The sequence below is a fragment of the Budorcas taxicolor genome, chromosome 20, assembly GCF_023091745.1.
Source record: "Budorcas taxicolor isolate Tak-1 chromosome 20, Takin1.1, whole genome shotgun sequence".
Lineage (NCBI taxonomy): Eukaryota > Metazoa > Chordata > Mammalia > Artiodactyla > Bovidae > Budorcas > Budorcas taxicolor.
This window is the reverse complement of record NC_068929.1, coordinates 64,846,022-64,866,044: the sequence shown is the minus strand read 5'-3', so window position 1 is coordinate 64,866,044 and position 20,023 is coordinate 64,846,022. Positions and strand designations below refer to the sequence as shown.

Here is a 20,023-nt window from a genome sequence, read left to right as displayed (position 1 = left end):
GAGTTGTTTAGGACAGTACCCTTGACTTCATTCATGAGTGGTGCCTCCTTGAAGACGGGCAACTGGCCTTCAATTCCCCTGGCCCACTCTCCTCAATGTATCTCTGGAAATGATCCACAGATGGAACTGAAGGACCCCCGGCCAGTGGCCTTACTTAATGGCAGAGAGGTAAGACGGGAGAGGCACCTTGGCGACCGACCTGAGCCTAAAGTCTGCAGCCCCTGAACACTTCACGTCTAACAGGCCTCCTAAGAACATGTCCTTGTCTCATAAGGAATTAAGGTATTTGCTCTGGCTCTGGAAGCTTCCTAAAGGTCTGCATCAGTAGCGGCATTAACAGTGGGGTGCATATAACATGAAGGATGTGAAAAATGACCCTCTGGATATGGGAAAGCAATCTTAAAGTATCTCTTTATTAAAGTTTAATCCTGAATTTACTAGCCAGAATTTAATAATATTGTATAATACATAGGTAATTTATAAGCGAGGGATTTGTGCATGTTGCGTGCTTTAGTCGTGTCTGACTCTTTGGGACCCCATGGTCTGTAACCCACTAGGCTCCTCTGTCCATGGAATTCTCTAGGCAAGAATACTGGAGTGGGTAGCCACGCCCTTCTCCAGGGGATTGTCCCAACACGGGGATTGGCCCAACACAGGGATGGAACCCATGTCTCTTGCATCTCCTGCACTGGGAGGCAGATTCTTTACTACTACGGCCGCCTGGGAAGCCAAGGGAGAGACATATACCTGGGCTAAAAGCATTTTCTCAACCATGCAGGTTCTGATAGAGACAGTCCCTGGAGTTGCACAGTAAGTCAGGGAAGGGGAAGGGCTTGTGATGAATTCAGTGTAGGAAGAAGGAGTAACCTGAGCTGGTGGGAAGGAGAGAGGGCTTGTGGCTTTATGCCCAGGAGCTGGAGCAGTGACGTTCCCCCCACCTATCCTCAAGAGACCACCCCGGCACTTCTGGCAATTTCTGTAGCCTTGTGGAAAGAGCACAGTCCCTCAAAAGTGCCTCAGTTTCAAAGATGTGGGCACGAATGGCGTCTTGGGCCTGTGGATGTCACACCTCAGCAGATCTTGGCCGGGGCAAGAGATTACTGTTACAGGGGAAAGGCCGGGCAAACAGACTGTTCCCTCTGAAGCACTCAGAACACTTCTGCGTTCTTTCAGGGGAGAGACAGGAGAAAAAGCACTCGTTCACTCATTCAGCCTGGTTCTCCTTTGACGACTGAGGCCAGGAGGCAGCAAACTCTTCCTGTAAAGGGCCGCAAAGTGAGTATCCGCAGCTTGACTGACCATATGGTCTCTGTCACAACTATTGCCCTGGGCCACGGCAGAGTGACGGCAACTACAGACAATCTGAAAGCAAATGGGGGTGGCCACGTACGGGCTCAGAAACTTGGACTTCATGTGATTCTTACATATCACGAAATAGTATCCATCTTTCGGTTGCAAATCATTTCGTAAGGCAATGATCACTTTTAACCCACAAGCACTGCTAAGACAGGTGACCAGATGGATTTAGACCATAAGCCACAGTTTGCCAACCCCTGGCTTAGAGAAAACACTAGTTTTGTTGTTATCATTGTTTCTTTAAAAGTGTGAACATCTTTCCCTTGCCTCTAACTTGGCATTGATGAATAAAATACTTTTTTCCTCTTGCAGTTGATTTTTCATTAAGCCCCCAGAAGTTTATCAACAAGAGCTAATTCTAAGAGCATATGAATATTGAACAGGGAACCAACATAATCCCTTTTGTTGTCAGTGTTTCTTCAAATTAGATATTGAATGTCACCGAGATGGTTATCTTCGTCTTTTATAAGGGATTGTGTGGAAATAAAATTACCTTAGCTAATAATATGCAACAACTAAATGCAAAAATAGTTCAGCCCCAGCCTGAAGCAAATTAAGCAGGCTGAAGGTAAGAGAAACTCTGACAGAAGAATAAATGGGTATTCTTTCTATCTAAACCAAGATATGTATTATTAACACTGGATGGTACTTACAACATCAAGAGTAAAATAAAGGAGTATTTTGTGCCTTTCTTCCTATGATAGGGTGAAATATTGAAATGCAAATATCAATAATCAGCTATAAAAGCAACTTAGCTTGCCTGTATTTCTAAACATATAATTTAGTGTCATAATACAGTTTAACAGAATTGCTATGATCTACTTCTTGGGAACTGGAAGTTACAACAGTCTGGAGATGCAGAGCCTGATGCCAAATCCTGGACCACAGCTTCAGCATCCCCATATCCTGGCCCCTGACCGGGATAACGTGTATGATTAGAAATGCAGGCAGCTCTAGGGTCCGCAAACCAGCACCATAATATTCTCTAAGTTTACTCAGCCATGGGAGGCTTCAGACCAAGTGCAGTTCTCTGTATCTTAATTATACTGATCTTACAGTTAAGCTAAGTGTTCTCCAACAAATTTAATTGTGATCTTTAACTAGTTATTTTGCAAACAGCTTCATGTTCTGGAAAACACTTGTCCTTCTTCTCGTGGCCTGTGGTTGTGTTCAATTCAAAATATATATTTAATCCAGGAGAACTAGAGAGTTGAACCATATACGCAGGTGCCAGTGACCAACCACTAAATTATAATTTCCTATGATTCAGCCTAATAGTGTGCATGATGTAAATTCGCAGTTGGCCTTACCAAATATGCTACATTTTTAGTAAAGATATTGTTTTCCTCCCAAGGCTGCCAAAGAGGTAGAAAAGTGTCACTCAGTGGTCTCCAACTGCAATTCCATGGACTGTAGCCTCCAGGCTCCTCTGTCCATGGGTTTCCCAGGCAAGAACACTGGAGTGGGTAGCCATGCCCTTCTCCAAGGGATCTTCCCAACCCAGGGATCAAATCCAGGTCTCCTGAACGGCAGGCAGATTCTTTACCATCTTAGCCAGCAGCGAATGAATCCCTCAAACAGGCATATTGTACCATTAAAAAGACACTTACCAGCCTTAGGTAAGCACATATGCCTTTATACATCCTCTGCTTTCTTAAAGCAATTATATTCATTAAATACATTAATAATAATTTACAAAAAAATTAGTACTACGACTTTCGATTTGCCTGTGTGACAAGATACGCTAACCCCCACTCCCCACCTCCAGACTTCTTTCATTTACAATCTACTCAGGGAGCTCAACTGGAGTCATATTTGTTTTTTTATCATCATCAGAAATGTTAATGAGAAAAGCAGGTCATTTCATAATGCTTCTGAGGAGAGAGGACACCATCATACGCACACACACACCCTTTCACAAGGGAGTGTTATTTAAGCTTCCAAGCAGACCCGCCCCTCTGTGGGAGGGCCACACCACTACAGACCCGACCACGCCTCTGTGGAGAGACCCCCCCTGGTGTGGAAAGGCCCCCCTCTGGGACAGGCCATGCCCCTGCAGGCAGGCCACCCTACTGTGGACAGACCACCCCTCTGTGGAGAGGCCCCGCTGGTGTGGACAGACCCCTCTGGGACAGGCCATGCCCCCGCAGGCAGGCCACCCTACTGTGGACAGACCACCCCTCTGTGGAGAGGCCCCGCTGGTGTGGACAGACCCCTCTGGGACAGGCCATGCCCCCGCAGGCAGGCCACACCACTACAGACAGACCACCCTTCTGTGGAGAGAGGTCCCCCTGGTGAGGAAAGGCCCCCCTCTGAGACAGGCCTCTCCCGCACAGGCAGGCCACCCTACTGTGGACAGACCACCCCTCTGTGGAGAGGCCCCCCTGGTGTGGACAGCCCCCCTCTGGGACAGGCCATGCCCCTGCAGGCAGGCCACCCTACTGTGGACAGACCACCCCTCTGTGGAGAGGCCCCGCTGGTGTGGACAGACCCCTCTGGGACAGGCCATGCCCCCGCAGGCAGGCCACACCACTACAGACAGACCACCCTTCTGTGGAGAGAGGTCCCCCTGGTGAGGAAAGGCCCCCCTCTGAGACAGGCCTCTCCCGCACAGGCAGGCCACCCTACTGTGGACAGACCACCCCTCTGTGGAGAGGCCCCCCTGGTGTGGACAGCCCCCCTCTGGGACAGGCCATGCCCCTGCAGGCAGGCCACCCTACTGTGGACAGACCACCCCTCTGTGGAGAGGCGCCCCTGGTGTGGACAGCCCCCCGTTGGGACAGGCCACCCCCTCTGGACAGCCGCCCTCCCCACCCCCTTGTGGACAGCCCCCCCAGGGGTCCTGAGAACACACCTGTGCTCGTGCGGTACGTGCCCGTGTGTGCTGGCGGCAGAGGGTCCCCCTGGCTCTGGCTGAGACTCCTCATGGGGGGCTTCTGATAGACGCGGTCTTCATAGATGGGGTCGATGTGGTGCTCCGGAGATTGCAGGGCCCGCAGCTCGGGGCCCAGGTGGCCGTGCTGGCTGCTGTACGAGGCCCGGGACCCAGCTGGAAGGAAGGAACAGGAGACAGTCAGACTCACCCGACGTTCAGACAGAACTTGTTTTATCCAAGACATGTTTGAATTTGGGGAGGGGGACAGAAATGTTGAAATCTGCAGAAAATCCAATGAACGGCGCGCAATGGTAGCAAGACGACAAGCTTGTCAGCTTATCAGCATCACCCAGCCGCCTCGCTTTGCTCCCGAGTCTCATCTCTGAATATGGGTGATAATGATGCTGAGATAAACCCACACTGAACAGGGCCAGTGGAACACATTTCTCTCAGCCTAACGACCAGAGCAGGTTTCCTCACTGAAGAAGCCAGGCAGACTGAAGTCACCCCTAAAAAGCTCTTATTAGTTCACAATTCTTGCTCCTGAAATTTTATGGTGGCAGTTCTTATTTAAAGTATGAGCAGGTAAATAAGCCACGGAGGCAAGCCATCTTGATGCTATTCCAAAAAAGTGGACCAGAATTCATCTTCATCAGCGGTTTTTCCCTGGACAATGAGTGAACCAAGATGTTCAGCCTTACAACAGCCTAAATCCCCGAGAGAAGCAGATTTTAAAGGAAAAAAAAAAAAGTTTTAAAGTGATATTTCCTTTATTCTTATCCTCCAAATGGAAAGATTGGTATCTACTGTACCTTCCTCTGAAACGGTTCAAATGGTTGCCACAAACTGGCTTCATTTCTAAATTAAGGCTACACATTATTGTAAATCCTTATTTGTGTCTTTGGATTTTTCTTTTTTTTTGGTATAGTGTTTTTTTGCATTGTGTGGGAAGAGGTGCGGCTTTGAAGCAGTGCTGTGGACCAGGGAATCCGTACAAGAGGAGCACAGTCTTAGGAGGGTCAAGAGCTCGAGCTGACACACAAGAGGTTGATGCAGAGCAAATATTTCATCAGAGGGATGGCCAGAATCCCAGGAGCAGACATGCCAGGGGAATCATCTCCGTGGGCACAAATGGAGTGGAGGACATCTAGGGACACTGAAGGGGCACCAAGGAGAGATGGTTACCCAGCGATGGTGAGGACAGGACCACACAAACCCAAGTGAGGCTACAGATGATTTAGCAAGACCTTTCAGATAAATTTCCAAAGCTAATAACCTGCCTGGTACACTTGGATTTAACTGTCAGCTGCCTTTGAACAGTCCCAATTGGGAACCCTCCATTTCAGCTTAAAGCAAGAGGGGGTTGCACTTCCTTGATTTTAGTGGTGTTTGTGGGCAGTTCGCTCTCTCTGTCCTGCCAGTCCACCGCCTTCACTGTTGGCCACTTTAAAGCCAACATCTTCAACGTGCAATGATTGGCTGCTGCTTCAGGATCGTCTAACCTCAAAGATTTTAATATTCTCGTCTAGTCTATTTAAGGATAAAGCCATTCAAAAGTTTTGAAACTGCCAACAAACAAATGTTGCGCTGGTGTGTTTCACATAGGCTGCTTTACATTTAAATCAACAGAAAACAGAGAGATTCCAAAGGACTGGGGCAAGGTTGGGGCTTCCATGAATTCAATCTTGATAACGATCACTGAATGTTTTGAGGCAAGGGAAGGGAATAAAGTTGGCAAGTTCTTACCTTCCCTTTTGCTAGTAATTAAATAAATTCTGGTTTAGACAGCGTTCCAATGAGTGATAGATTCAAAATAACTGTTTTGCATAATTAGGTTCATTGCATCTGATTTATCAAATGCCAACATCACAGTGAATATTATCTCATGCTGGTATTTTCCAGGAATATATTTAAGTATGATACGCCTTGAGTTCCTGCTGTCAGTTCTTCCTGCTTCTGAAGGTTTTGATAATATTCCAAGGACTTACAAGTGTAAAAAAACTAGGAAGCAGTCATTATATCCAAATGTCGTATAGTTAAATAAAAGTTATCCATAGTAGATTTAGAGTTTTAACTTTATTGCCATTCCTTGATTCTAAGCAGTTAAAAATATCCAATGATGAACAGTAAAAGGACCTGCTAATCTTTTAAGTTGTGACATGAGCTGAGGGTACGTACAAAAATCCTCTTCTTATAAATGGGCATTAAGAAATGTTTACTCTCTTATTAAGATAAGGGATATTTTGGTGGACATCAGAATTTCTACGTGCTGGTACAATGAAAAATGCAATAGAAAAATTATTAAATATTTGAATACTATACTATACTTTCTTTTTTTATTAGCATGTTCTTGATAGAACTGAAAGTTCACGGTGTTTCCCTGTGGGAGACATTTGTGCAAAATACCTTTGCATACTTAAGCACTGTGCACAGTGCTGAAATGAGGCATTTTAAACTGAGCATTGTTTACACTCCTTTTATCCACTGTAATCAGGTTTTAGTGGCTCATGGGTGGGCGGGCACAGTTACGGGCACGAGAGTAAGACTCTGAGCTCCCAACACAAGAGGCCTGAGATCCCCGGTCAGGGAGCCAGATTCCACATGCCCCAACTAATGATCTTCCACACTATAACTAAGACTCAGAGCAGCCAAATAAGTAAATGAATATCTTTAAAAGAGTAAAACAAATAAAATCAAGCCTATTTTATTTGGAGGCAATTTCAAGAAAAAAAAAGTTATCACACCGCCTGTTCTGGGACTGTGCTCCAAAATCTCACGCTGTTGTTGTTTCAGTCTCTAAGCCGTGTTCAGTTCTTTGGGACCCCGGGCACCGGCTGTAGCCCATCAGGCTCCTTTGTCCATGGGACTCCCCAAGCAAGAATTCTGGAGTGGGTTGCTATTTCCTTCTCCAGGGGATCTTCCCAACACAGGGATTGAACCCACATCTCTTGCATCTCCTGGCCTGGCAGGTGGCTTATCTGCCACTGAGCCACCAGGGAAGCCCACAACATTACATGAGATGGTGTATATATTTGCTGATTCAAAGACAACACACTTTTCTTTAGTAGTAATTTTCTTTTATCATTATGACCTACTTGACAGTGAGTCCTCATCACAACACCGGACTCAAAACACTAGTAGTAAACACTTGCATCTTTGCCAGAAACTGGAGCAACGTTGCCATCACCAGAAAAATGTTAGAGAAACTCTGACTTTGTTAAAATGTCACAGATGTCAAGGCCAATTGTGGTGGTGGAGAACAGGTCTGAGAGCCTTGCCTTGAACAAGCTGAGGGCTCCGAACTGCAGTGTGGCAAAAGGCAGTGGAAACACAGATGGGCCAAAGAGAAAAGAGAAAGCAGATCCCACAGCCCAGACCAGCTGCATCAACTGGTCCCCGGCCATTGCAGACATAGGTCATACAACCGTAATACCTGAGTGTCCAGAAGGCACTTAATGACTAATTTCTGCCACAAAAAGTACGGCATCCAATGTCAGTCATCTGTCATAGGCTTTTACTAGCCCTACTTCTCTTCACAAGACAAAGCTTGGGCCTAGAGAGCCCGGCCCTGGCAATTTTCATATACAATATGTTTCTGAAATTAGTGGGTTTGAAGACTCACACCTGAGGCATCAGTGATCCGTATGCAGCCTAACAGAGGTTGTGGTCCAGGAGGGCTGAAGGGTATTGTCATAGCTCTGGGCAGGCCAGGCCCTCCTGCAGGTCCAGGAGCCCTGGAAGACTGGGAAGAACCTCACCCTGATGCAGGACCAGGCTTGAGGCAGTTGCTGTACAAGAGCCACCATCTGTCCTAGGACCTCAGTCATCCGCTCACTGTTGCTAGCGCTGACTTGAAGGATGCTCAGATGGCTTAAATCAGGTCACTCCTGGCCACCCGGCAGTGGGGCTGGTGATGGGAGGTGAACGGAAAGGCTTAGTTCTATGGGAGAGACATGCAACCAAGCAGGACCGTATGGGGTCTTCCTGGGACAGGCCCCACCCCACATGTCCTCTGCTGTAGTTCCTCTCTTAAACGCCAAGAAATCAGTATCGGATGCACACTTCCTGAGTTGTTTTACAGATGCTAAGTGGAGAAAATTAACTACTTGATGACCATGAGCCCCCAGACCTATGGGCACTGTTATCTATCAGAGAATTGCTCTTGAGCTGATCACATATCCTGTGACCCCCATCTTTCTCACCTGGGTTTTAAAAATGCTTTGCCAAGAAACCCTTCAGGGAGCTTGGGTTATTTTGAATATGAGGCACTAATTCTTGCTGGCCCTGCAATAAGCCTTTTTCTGCTCCAAATGCTCAAATTTGGGTTTGCTTGGCCTTACTGTGCATCAGGCATAGGAACTTGAGTTGGGTAATAGATGGACGTATGCTGAAGAATTGATGCTCTCAAATCGTGGTGCTGGAGAAGACTCTTGAGAGTCTCTTGGACTATAAGGAGATGAAACCAGTCAATCCTAAAGGAAATCAACCCGGAATATTCACTGGAAGGACTGATGCTGAAGCTGAAGCTCCAATACTTTGGCTACCTGACCCAAAGAGCCAACCCGTTAGAAAAGACTCTGACACTGGGAAAGATTGAGGGTAGGAGAAGGAGGTGACAGAAGGTGAGATGGTTCATTGACGTCAGCGACTCAATGGCCATGAGTTTGGGCAAACTCCAGGAGATAGGGAAGGACAGGGTGCAATCAATGGGGTAGCAAAGAGTCTGATTCGATTTAGCAACTTAACAACAAAATGGGTTCCAGGGGCTCAAAGGGATGGGCAGAACGGACCCCGGAGAGTGGAGGGAAACTAGACTCAGGCTATCCCCTGCTGCTCTGTAGGCACCGTCACTTCAGCACCACCATTAACATGGGCAGTTCCTACACAGAAATGTAAGCAGATAGGTTAGAGGGTCCCTGGAGAAAGACAGGCAGGAACAACTTTCTTGACATAAAAGAACCCATTTTGGCCTAAGCCATTTTGTGATCTAAGCCTGGCTGTAATGCTTGCCTTTGTACAGGTCTCAGTAATTAACGACCTTAAGGGAGGGAAGGGAGAAACAATGAAGGGGCATTCAAGAAGCAACATGCAGCCTTGGGGCAGGGTTCTGGCTCCTCAAGAGATACATACAACAATATACCTGTTAGTTTCACAGAAACCTGACCCCATCCAAGGAGAGGGTGGAATGGTGCTGCTGACCCTCCTCACTTCAATCGACTAAAGCTTGGACTCTGTTGACCTGATGACATAATTCTGTGCTGATTTTCCTCTGCTCGAGTCCGCTCATGAATACGCATATATCTTTAGCTTAAAACTTTCCTGTTCAGAGAGACAGAGGTTCGGGAAAGATCCCTGTGTTCGTACTTGCTGCAAGAAATAAATCCTTCCTTCTCCCAGCTTCTGGCTTGGTTGTGTCTATTGGCCCAACATGCACCAAGAGGGGAACCCAGTTTTGGGGGAACAGAAACTTGAAAGTATGGCTCCCCTTCCAATTCTATACACAAAAGGAGGCCTTAGGAGCACAGGCATATAATAATGTCTAATAATTTGAACCAAGCTCTAATAGCATCAAAGGTAGTAATTTTATCACTCTTTACTGTGTCAGTTTTTTCCAAACAAACTGAAAAAAGAAGACATGGTCTGGACTCCAGAACTGTGTTTAACCATCTGACCAAATCAAGGAAAGTCACTGAACCTCTCTGAGCTCTGGTTTCCTGCAGCATAAAAATACATATAAGAATGCCTACATTTGTACAACATGGCATTGTGGGAGGATTAAGGAGAGAGAAATCAGTGTGAAGGGCTTCAATCTCGGAGTCAAGGAATTATTATGTTTTCTTGTTAAAATACATCTTTTGATTGAAAAAAACAACCAAACTCTATAAGTTAAACTGTCAAAATATCCAAAAACAACTTAAGAGGTTTAAAATTTTTGTAATATTATTAACGAAAGAAACTTTGATAATTTTGTGAAGTATTACCGCAAAATGTAAATCTTATGGCTTTATTTTTCTTAAAAAATTAGTGTTGCTTTTGAATGGATAATAGCAAAGAATAAAGGAGCAAAGGAAGTTCAAAATGGAAAGAAACACTGACATGACCAAGGGAAGGTGGAATCCTTTTTAGAAAAGGGATATGACATAAATGAAACCTGCAGAGAGAAGATAACAAACATCTGCTGATCCAGGAGGAAGCCAGCGACCGACTCGCAGGGAGTTCTTGACATGGAAAATAATCACGAAGCTGAAAGGGTAAAGTGTCATCAGTACATTGTCTGTCTCATGCCTCCAACCCCACATTTTCCTTGGGCCAGATAATTCAACAGGCTCTGTTCCATTTGACCAGCAACAGAAAACACTTATTTTTAGACTGATTTGCAAATGAATTTCTATTTGCTAGATTTTATATAGAGTGTGTACATGTGCCAGCTAATCCATGTTGATGGATATATTCACTGATTCAACACCTATTTGCCGAATGAGCGACTTCTAGAAGTTTTGGACACCATCATGCTTAAGAGGAGAAAGTTCCTTGCCTTGAAAATAAGTCAGGCATCACATTTACAGATGATGGTACTGAAGGAAAATAAAGTAAGGTGAGGAGAATGGTCAGTGTCAGAGGGTATACTGTTTTGATAAGGTAGTCATGAACGTTCTTTTTGAGGGTCTCGCATTTCTGCAGATAATTTCATAAGGGAGGCATACTGGAGGACGCACGTGTGTTTCTCAGACAGAGGGGACCAGCAGGGAAAGCAAAGGCTCTCTGTAGGAGTCACTTCAGAGTATTTACAGCAGTGATTTTATCATTCATTTAATCCACATGGTCTTTACAAAGAAATGTCAGTTAGTATGTGAACTCTTTACACGTTCATACCCACAAATGATCATAAACACTGAACAGATATTTTTTGACTCAAAATTTCACAGTCACAGTAGCCATATTTTAAGCAAAAGAATTTGAAATATTCAACAGGAGATCACACATAAGACGCTCATGAGAACTGCACAATAAAGATTCAGCTCATATACATACATATAGATATGCATTTGAATTGTCATTCCTTAGAATACGATTAATTCTCAAACCTTTATTTATTCCTTGCAGATTTATCTGCAAGACTCTTAAAAGTGCTGATTCCTGAGCACAACATTCCCTAAATTCTAACTCAGTCCATCTGAGCAGAGAGTTGTTGCTGTTTAGTCACTAAGCCGTGTCCAATTCTTTTGTAACCCCATGGACAGTAGCCCACCACGTTCCTCTGCTCATGGGATTTCCCAGGCAAGAATACTAGGTGGACATTTCCTTCTCTAGGGGATCTTCCCAATTCAGGAGTCAATCCCGTGTCTCCCACATTGGCAGGTAGACTCTGTACAACTAAGCCATCTGGTAAGTCCAAGCAGGGAGTAGCAATGTGCATTTAACGGGCACCACCATGCCTCCCTGGTGGCTCAGCTGGTAAAGAATCCCTTTGCAGTGCAGGAGACCTGGGTTCGATCCCTGGGTTGGGATAATCCCCTGGAGAAGGGAAAGGCTACCCACTCCAGTATTCTGGCCTGGAGAATTCCATAGACTGTACAGTCCATGGAATTGCAAAGAGTTAGACACGACTGAGTGACTTTCACTTTTCGCTTTTTACCATGCCTCACCTTTCTCCTGCAGAAATCACCCTGACAACCTCCCTGTCCCAGACAAAGCAGAGAGAGGAGGCATACCCCAAAGACAGAAATCTGTATCTAATATGTTACTACCCTCCATTTACCCTTCTTGCTTTCTTCAAATAGTATCATTTACTACCACTAATGCCAATTACTTTACTGACTAGAATGAAACAAATCCATTCTCTTTTCATGGGGGTCCATTCACATTGTCTTAATTTCTAGACTACACAATTTCTGGTTCTCTAATTCAACATGAATTCACTTGCTTTCTCAAAGAAACAAATGGTTGCATGTTTTCATGTGGAAGTATCAATACTAGGTTCTGAAGGACACGCTGCCATTAACTTGTTTCCTTCAGATTTGGAAGCCAGTTTCACATGCTCATCTGCAAAGAAATGGAAGGAGAAAAAGAAGAACCTAAATGACATATCTATCAGTACAGCAAGCTGACTCGAGGAGTGTGTGGTCAGACGGCGGAGCTGAGCACTTTCGTTTCTGAGAGAGAGAAAGAGTTGTCTGTAGAAGACAGCTTATCATGCTATGTAGAAGACTCGAAAGTAAAATCTAAGAATTCAGTTTTTTTTTTTTTTTGTAAACAGTGCAATCAGTTCATGCATCGCTATTTATGAGTAAAACCACATATTCAAAGGGCAATGTAGGATTTTTACAGAGATGTGTAGGGCCTGGAAGAAAAGGAGGTTTCCTCTCGCAAATCCCCACTATACCTCTTTCCTTGCTGGGGGCTCTGACTTTCAGGTATGTTCCTACAGATACGCCGGCATCACTAAGTGACGTGGCCAAGTAGCACAGCCCGTGCAGACAGGACGTATTCTCGCTGTGAGAGTTTCTGACTAGTTCAAAGTGGACTAGTTCTAGTGGACTTTGAATGTCTCAAAAAGTCTGCCTTGATATTTGTTATCATTAAACTCCCGGGAGAAAAAAATGCCCTCAGCAAATAAGCACTATCAGAAATACATAAGTTTACATAATTTTGGTGAATGTTATACTTCGGGCACGTGATGCAAAGAGCCGACTCATTTTTCAATAAAAGATCCTAATGCTGGGAAAGACTGAGGGCAGGTAGAGAAGTGGGTGAGACAGGATAATGTGGTTGGATGAAATCACTGACTCAATGGACATGAGTTTGAGCAAACTCTGGGAGTTGGTAAAGGACAGGGAAGCCTGGCGTGCTGTAGTCCATGGGATCGAAAAGAGTCAGACAGTGTCTGAACAACAACAATAAATTTGTAAATTGGCACAGGAGTAGGAAGTAGAGCTTGAATTTTTATTTGTGTCAAAAGCAAAAATCAAGAATAAAACAATTAAGTATTATATAGAATATTTCTCACATCTAAGTATAATATTTGCATAATATGCAACTTAATTCCAGTATTTAAAAGATCCCAAATAATTCCTGTACAGCCTGAGTCAAGTCCATATGCTAAATTTCATTTTCAAATGATCATCATTTATTGAATTTGTTTGATGCCTTCTATTGCTACAAATGTTAAAATACATGGACACATTTCCTATATATAGGCCATGAACCATATTTACTGGAAGGGAAATTATTAATTCATTTGTATTCAATGATGAAACTGCATTGAAGATTAATTATTTTAGCGTAATGGGCCACCTGATGACATAAAATGGTTCTATGATAAGTCTGTTCTGGAAAGCAAAGAATGCCCCCCCCACCCCCGCATTTCATCTCTTTCATAAAACCCTGAATTTTCCTATATTTTGCTGATATAGCCTTGCTGCTATCATGAAGACTATTCACACAGTCTCTGAAAACAAATATAACATAGAAGCATTTGCTCCTGTAATTTTCTGGACAAAGTTTCCAATACAACTTATTGTAATTACAACACTTGACCTCACCTTTTACTAAATGAATAGAGTCATCTACTGGGACTCAAACACTTTCCAGTAAGAATAATTAAGGCCAACATCCCTGGTCAGTGTATCCCTGTGATTTTATTCCTTTGTCTTGTCTTTGCTCCCTAACCATAAGCATTTCTTCCCAAAGCTGTTAGAAAAATGGGCTTCTTCTGCGCAATTCCTTTTGCACAGGCAGGCACGTGCACAGTAATGAGACAGTGGTGATGAAGTGTGAGTAATGTGGAATCCGATACCTCTGCAACCTGAGGATGGACCATTGCCATTTTTATTTTCTGTCGAGGGTCGTAGCTCCATGTCCACACTGAAGGATGGTATTCTGTGTCACAGCTCACACACAACTCGAAGTAAAGAGCCTGAGGAAACATACCTGTCTAAGATGGCACTGTGGTACTAGTGAAACACACAAGATACACAGCGTTGATCTGGCATCCATCTCTTTGCTTTTTTATCTCAGGGAAGGTAGGCAGTAGCTCTGAGTGGACCAGCAGTAGTGTTTCAGTATTTCTCAAAAAGTCCCCTGATTAATATTTAGGTTCTGACTCAACAGGTTTGGGGAAGAGCCTCAGGTCCTTCATTTTTAACAAGTTCTTGGGCAATTTCGGTGTTGCTGATCCACAGACCTCCCTGTGAGAAGCCAGGATGTGCTGATTTAGCTATGCTTATATATCTCGGTTGCTAGACGTTTTCAACCCTGGCGTACTTCTAGAGCCCTGGACACACTTTGATACCCACACAGACACTCTTCTTTACCAACGAGATGGATAAAACTCAATGAGTATCATTTTATTTCTCCACAGCTACTTCTCAAAACCCTATCAGTGCAGTGTTCCTACAGTATATCTGGAGTCTGGCTTCAGACCCAGTCGCCAGGGATAATTATGAATCTTTCCAAGAAAAGAATCCAGGACAAGGTGCTCCTGACCCATCGTTTTTGTTATATCAAGATGTAAAGACAGACTCTGGCTGCAAGGGAGGAGAAGTCGTCATTCTGCTTTACAAAGACTGACTGTTGTGGGGGGACGAAAACTCAGTTTTCACTTTTGTGCATGTGGTTTTTGCTCAAAGGGCACAGATGACATTCTCAATGGATGGACAAGGAGAAGGGTTGCATCAGATGAAGGCAGGCTCAGGTATGCAATTTTCTTCATAAATCGCTTTTAACATTTTGAAAAATATCTGTACTAAGATGTTTTGCATCTTAGCATCTTAAACAGGAGACTTTTCCTCAGATTGTATCAGGTATATCATAGACAGAGGCACAAATTCCTTTTCAAAATTACAAGCGCGCATGTTCAGCCATGCCCGGCTCTTTGCGACCCCATGGATGGTAGTCCACCAGGATCCTCTGTCCATGGAATTTTTCAGGCAAGAATACTGGAGCAGTTTGCCATTTCTTAATCCTTTTAAAAAATTAGATATTTGTGAAAACACAAACTTCAAATATTCTGCTTGTATCATTTTTATACTGCTTTCTATTTTTATACTGCTTTCCTCCAATATCCACCAAATGGCCTTAGTGATAATTCCAGAAGAAGTAGGCACCATTAACTCTCAATATAATTTGGGGTGGGGGGAACAGGCAAATGAACTGTTTGATAGATTAGTCATATTCTATATTTACATTGTATAATTTCTGTATACTTCTTTATTAAAGTTTTATTACTTTAATCAACATAATACTTGGCATATGAAAAAAGAGTTTGAGAGGAGAGGAATTATTCTGTGTAATAAACAGTTCCAAGGAATGAAGTTCTTCCTTGATTCTTTTCTGGTTAAAAGCTTTTAATATGTGTTTGTGTATGACTGTGTTTTAGAATCCAATTAGCCACTGAACTATATATGAGTAATTACTATTTGAATACTGGTTATATTAAAACATTAATTCCCTAATAAATGCATGATTGATGACACCTATGTATAGTTATAATTCTCCCACCCACCCAAATCTTTCGTCTGTTACTTTAGAAATGGTTATTAAATCACCAATTGCTATGGTACAACAGTGATGTTACAGGTACCCTCCTAATACAGAAATTGGTACTCACACTTCCAGTGCAAAACAAATGCTACATACGCTAGAAGACTGTCAAGGTGAAGGGCCTGTCTGGGGCAACGTCAAGCACAACCAGCTGCTGACTCAGCCACGGAGGGGACTGCAGCCTGATCTGCTTCTAACCAGCTGAGCTTACGACCTGAGTGAATGTGAGTGTGTGTGTATATGTGTGTGTGCACACTTAACTCCTAGGGAGGGGCTGACTTCTTTAAGATGCTGCCAGTCCATTCAAGCAGAGTGAAGGATGAAGCCAGAAACATCAGGAAATACAGACATCATTCCAGGTTAGGACAGACTCCCCCTCTTCGACAGCACAGCACCTGTGGGCCCAGGCACCACCCAGAAAGCCAAACAGGAAAAATCAAGGCTGACAAGTCTGTGTGAGGACTGTTGTTGTTGTTGTCCAGTCACTCAGTCATGTCCGACTGTTTGTGACCCCTGGACTGCAGCACACCAGGCCTCCTTATCCCTCACCATCTCCTGGAGCTTGCCCAAGCTCATGTCCATCTGTGTGAAGATAATTATAAGCAAACAGAAATTTGAAGAGCTGCTCAAGTCCACTGAGTGAAGACCATTAATGATTTTCTTTGGGTTCCTTTTCCTACCAAGTCTGGGGTTTCCGAGGCAGGTCATTGGTGTACACAGACACCACAGAACAGGCACTGTCTGTTGTTATGATCACTTGCATCTTTGGAGTCAGACACAGAGAGCGATGAGCTCTCCAGGGGAGTCTGTGACATTTCAGAGATGGCTCTCTAGGTCTCTGATAATATCTTAACTGATGCCTAAAAGCATAGGAAGCCACTTTCCAAAGATTTGAGAAACTCAGTGGTGAGAGAAAAATGTGTACCTTATACACTTTTAACTTCCTTGGTGGCTCAGATGGTAAAGAGCCTGCCTGCAATTCAGGAGACCTGGGTTCAGTCCCTGGGTCGGGAAGATCTCCTGGAGAAGGAAATGGCAACCCATTCTAGTATTCTTGCCTGGAGAATTCCATGGACAGAAGAGCCTGGCAGGTTACAGTCCAACAGGCAGCAAAGAGTCGGACACGACTGAGTGACTAACACTTTCGCTTTATACATTTTTAATACTCATGGAGCCAAGTTTTTCTGTTAGCTGTTGGTAACTTTTTCATGCTTTACTCACCTTGAAGAGAACCTGGCATCTCTCTGTGTTCATACTTCACTTTGTTATATGGATGATTTTCAATGATTGATGGGGTATAACACTTTCACCAATTAGTGAGCTCTGTAATAGTCGAAGACACTTATTGAATGTCAACTAGATGAAGTGTAGTGAGGAGTTTTGAAATATGCAGAGGGTTCAGTTGCCCTCAGGAAAACTGTTAACCCATTTAAATAAATGCTCTGCCTCTTCTGGTTAAAGGAAAATTCAGTATACATTCTTTTTTATCAAAGTCAGTGCGTTCATAAGAGACATAGATCTGCTTGATATCAGCCTTTAGAGATTTTAGGTATTTCACTTTAGTTCAGTTCAGTTGCTCAGTCATGTCCGACTCTTTGCGACCCCGTGAACCACAGCACGCCAGGCCTCCCTGTCCATCACCAACTCCCAGACTCCACCCAAACTCATGTCCATTGAGTCAGTGATGCCATCCAGCCATCTCATCCTCTGTTGTCCCCTTCTTCTCCTGCCTTCAATCTTTCCCAGCATCAGGGTCTTTTCCAATGAGTCAACTCTTTGCATCAGGTGGGCAAAGTATTGGAGTTTCAGCTTCAGCATCAGACCTTCCAATGAACACCCAGGACCGATCTCCTTTAGGATGGACTGATTGGATCTCCTTGCAGTCCAAGGGACTCTCAAGAGTCTTCTCCAGCACCACAATTCAAAAGCATCAATTCTTTGGTGCTCAGCTTTCTTTATAGTCCAACTCTCATATCCATACATGACTACTGGAAAAACCATAACCTTGACTAGGCGGACCTTGGTCGGCAAAGTAATGTCTCTGCTTTTGAATATGCTGCCTAGGTTGGTCATAACTTCCCTTCCAAGGAGTAAGCATCTTTTAATTTCATGGCTGCAATTACCATCTGCAGTGATTTTGGAGCCCCCTCAAAATAGTCTCTCACTGTTTCCCCATCTATTTGCCATGAAGTGATGGGACTGGATGCCATGATCTTAGTTTTCTGAATGTTGAGCTTTAAGCCAACCTTTTCACACTCCTCTTTCACTTTCTTCAAGAGGCTTTTTAGTTCCTCTTCACTTTCTGCCATAAGGGTGGTGTCATCTGCATATCTGAGATTATTGATATTTCTCCCAGCAATCTTGATTCCAGCTTGTGCTTCTTCCAGCCCAGCATTTCTCATGATGTACTCTGCACAGAAGTTAAATAAGCAGGGTGACAATATACAGCCTTGATGTATTCTTTTTCCTATTTGGAACGAGTCTGTTGTTCCAGGTCCAGTTCTAACTGTTGCTTCCTGACCTGCATACAGATTTCTCAAGAGGCAGGTCAGGTGGTCTGGTATTCCCATCTCTTTCAGAATTTTCCACAGTTTCTTGTGATCCACACAGTCAAAGGCTTTGGCATAGTCAATAAAGCAGAAATAGATGTTTTTCTGGAACTCTCTTGCTTTTTCCATGATCCAGCAGATGTTGGCAATTTGAGCTCTGGTTCCTCTGCCTTTTCTAAAACCAGCTTGAACATCTGGAAGTTCACGGTTCACGTATTGCTGAAGCCTGGCTTGGAGAATTTTGAGTGTTACTTTACTAGCATGTGAGATGAGTGCAACTGTGCGGTAGTTTGAGCATTCTTTGGCATTGCCTTTCTTTGGGATTGGAATGAAAACTGACCTTTTCCAGTCCTGTGGCCACTGCTGAGTTTTCCAAATTTGCTGGCATATTGAGTGCAGCACTTTCACAGCATCATCTTTCAGGATTTGAAACAGCTCAACTGGAATTCCATCACCTCCACTAGCTTTGTTCAAAGTGATGCTTCCTAAGGCCCACTTGACTTCACATTCCAGGATGTCTGGCTCTAGGTGACTGATCACACCATGGTGATTATCCTGGTCATGAAGATCTTTTTTGTACAGTTCGTCTGTGTATTCCTGCCACCTCTTCTTAATATCTTCTGCTTCTGTTAGGTCCAGACCATTTCTGTCCTTTACTGAGCCCATCTTTGCATGAAATGTTCCCTTGGTATCTCTAATTTTCTTGACGAGATCTCTAGTCTTTCCCATTCTGTTGTTTTCCTCTATTTCTTTGCATTGATCTCTGAGGAAGGCTTTCTTATCTCTTCTTGCTATTCCTTGGAATGCTGCATTCAAATGGATATAGCTTTCCTTTTCTCCTCTTTTCACAGCTATTTGTAAGGCCTTCTCAATGGCTAATTTTGCTTTTTTGCATTTCTTTTTCCTGGGGATGGTCTTGATTCCTGTCTCCTGTACAGTGTCACAAACCTTTGTCCATAGTCCTATAAATCTATTTGTCACTTCCACTGTATAATCATAAGAGATTTGATTTAGGTCATACCTGAATGGTTTAGTGGTTTTCCCCACTTTCTTCACTTTAGTTATCCCACAGCAAATCAAAGTTTATCCATATATAAAGTACATATATACAGACACATATAAATGTATGTATATACACTTAACGTTATCCCTGGTGGCTTAGACAGTAAAGAATTTGCCTGCCATGCAGGAGACCTGGTTTGATTCCTGGGTTGAGAAAATCACCTGGAGAAGGGAATGGCAACCCCAGTCCAAAATGCTTACCTGGAGAATTCCATGGACAGAGGAGCCTGGCAGACTACAGTCCATGGATCGCAAAGAGTCAGACACGATGGAGCAACTAACACTTTCACTTCTCACATATACACAGATGTGTGCATAGTGTTTTTTGTCAAATACTTTTTTAAAGTTTTTTTTTTTTAACGTGGACCATTTTTAAAGTTTTTACTGAATTTGTTACGTATGGCTTCTGTTTCATGTTTTGTTGTTTTGGCTGCTAGGCATGTGAGATCTTAGCTCCCCCATGAGGGATCAAACCCACACCCCCTGCATTGGAACATGAAGTTTTAACCACTGGACCACCAGGGAAGTTCTTGTCATATATTTAAAATATAGATAATAGGCAGATATTACATGTATTATACATAACATCAGATATGCAGATAACACCACCCTTATGGCAGAAAGTGAAGAGGAACTAAAA

The 20,023-nt window shown here is 43.7% G+C and overlaps 1 protein-coding gene across 1 annotated transcript in view; it reads right to left on the bottom strand.

Moving 5' to 3' along the window:
• CTNND2 (catenin delta 2) overlaps window positions 1–20,023 on the bottom strand; it is a 932,875-nt gene that overhangs the window by 442,153 nt on the left and 470,699 nt on the right. Inside the window, exon 7 of the mRNA XM_052659032.1 lies at window positions 4,211–4,405. Within this exon, the coding sequence (XP_052514992.1) occupies window positions 4,211–4,405 (195 nt within the window). The remainder of the gene's footprint in view (window positions 1–4,210; window positions 4,406–20,023) is intronic.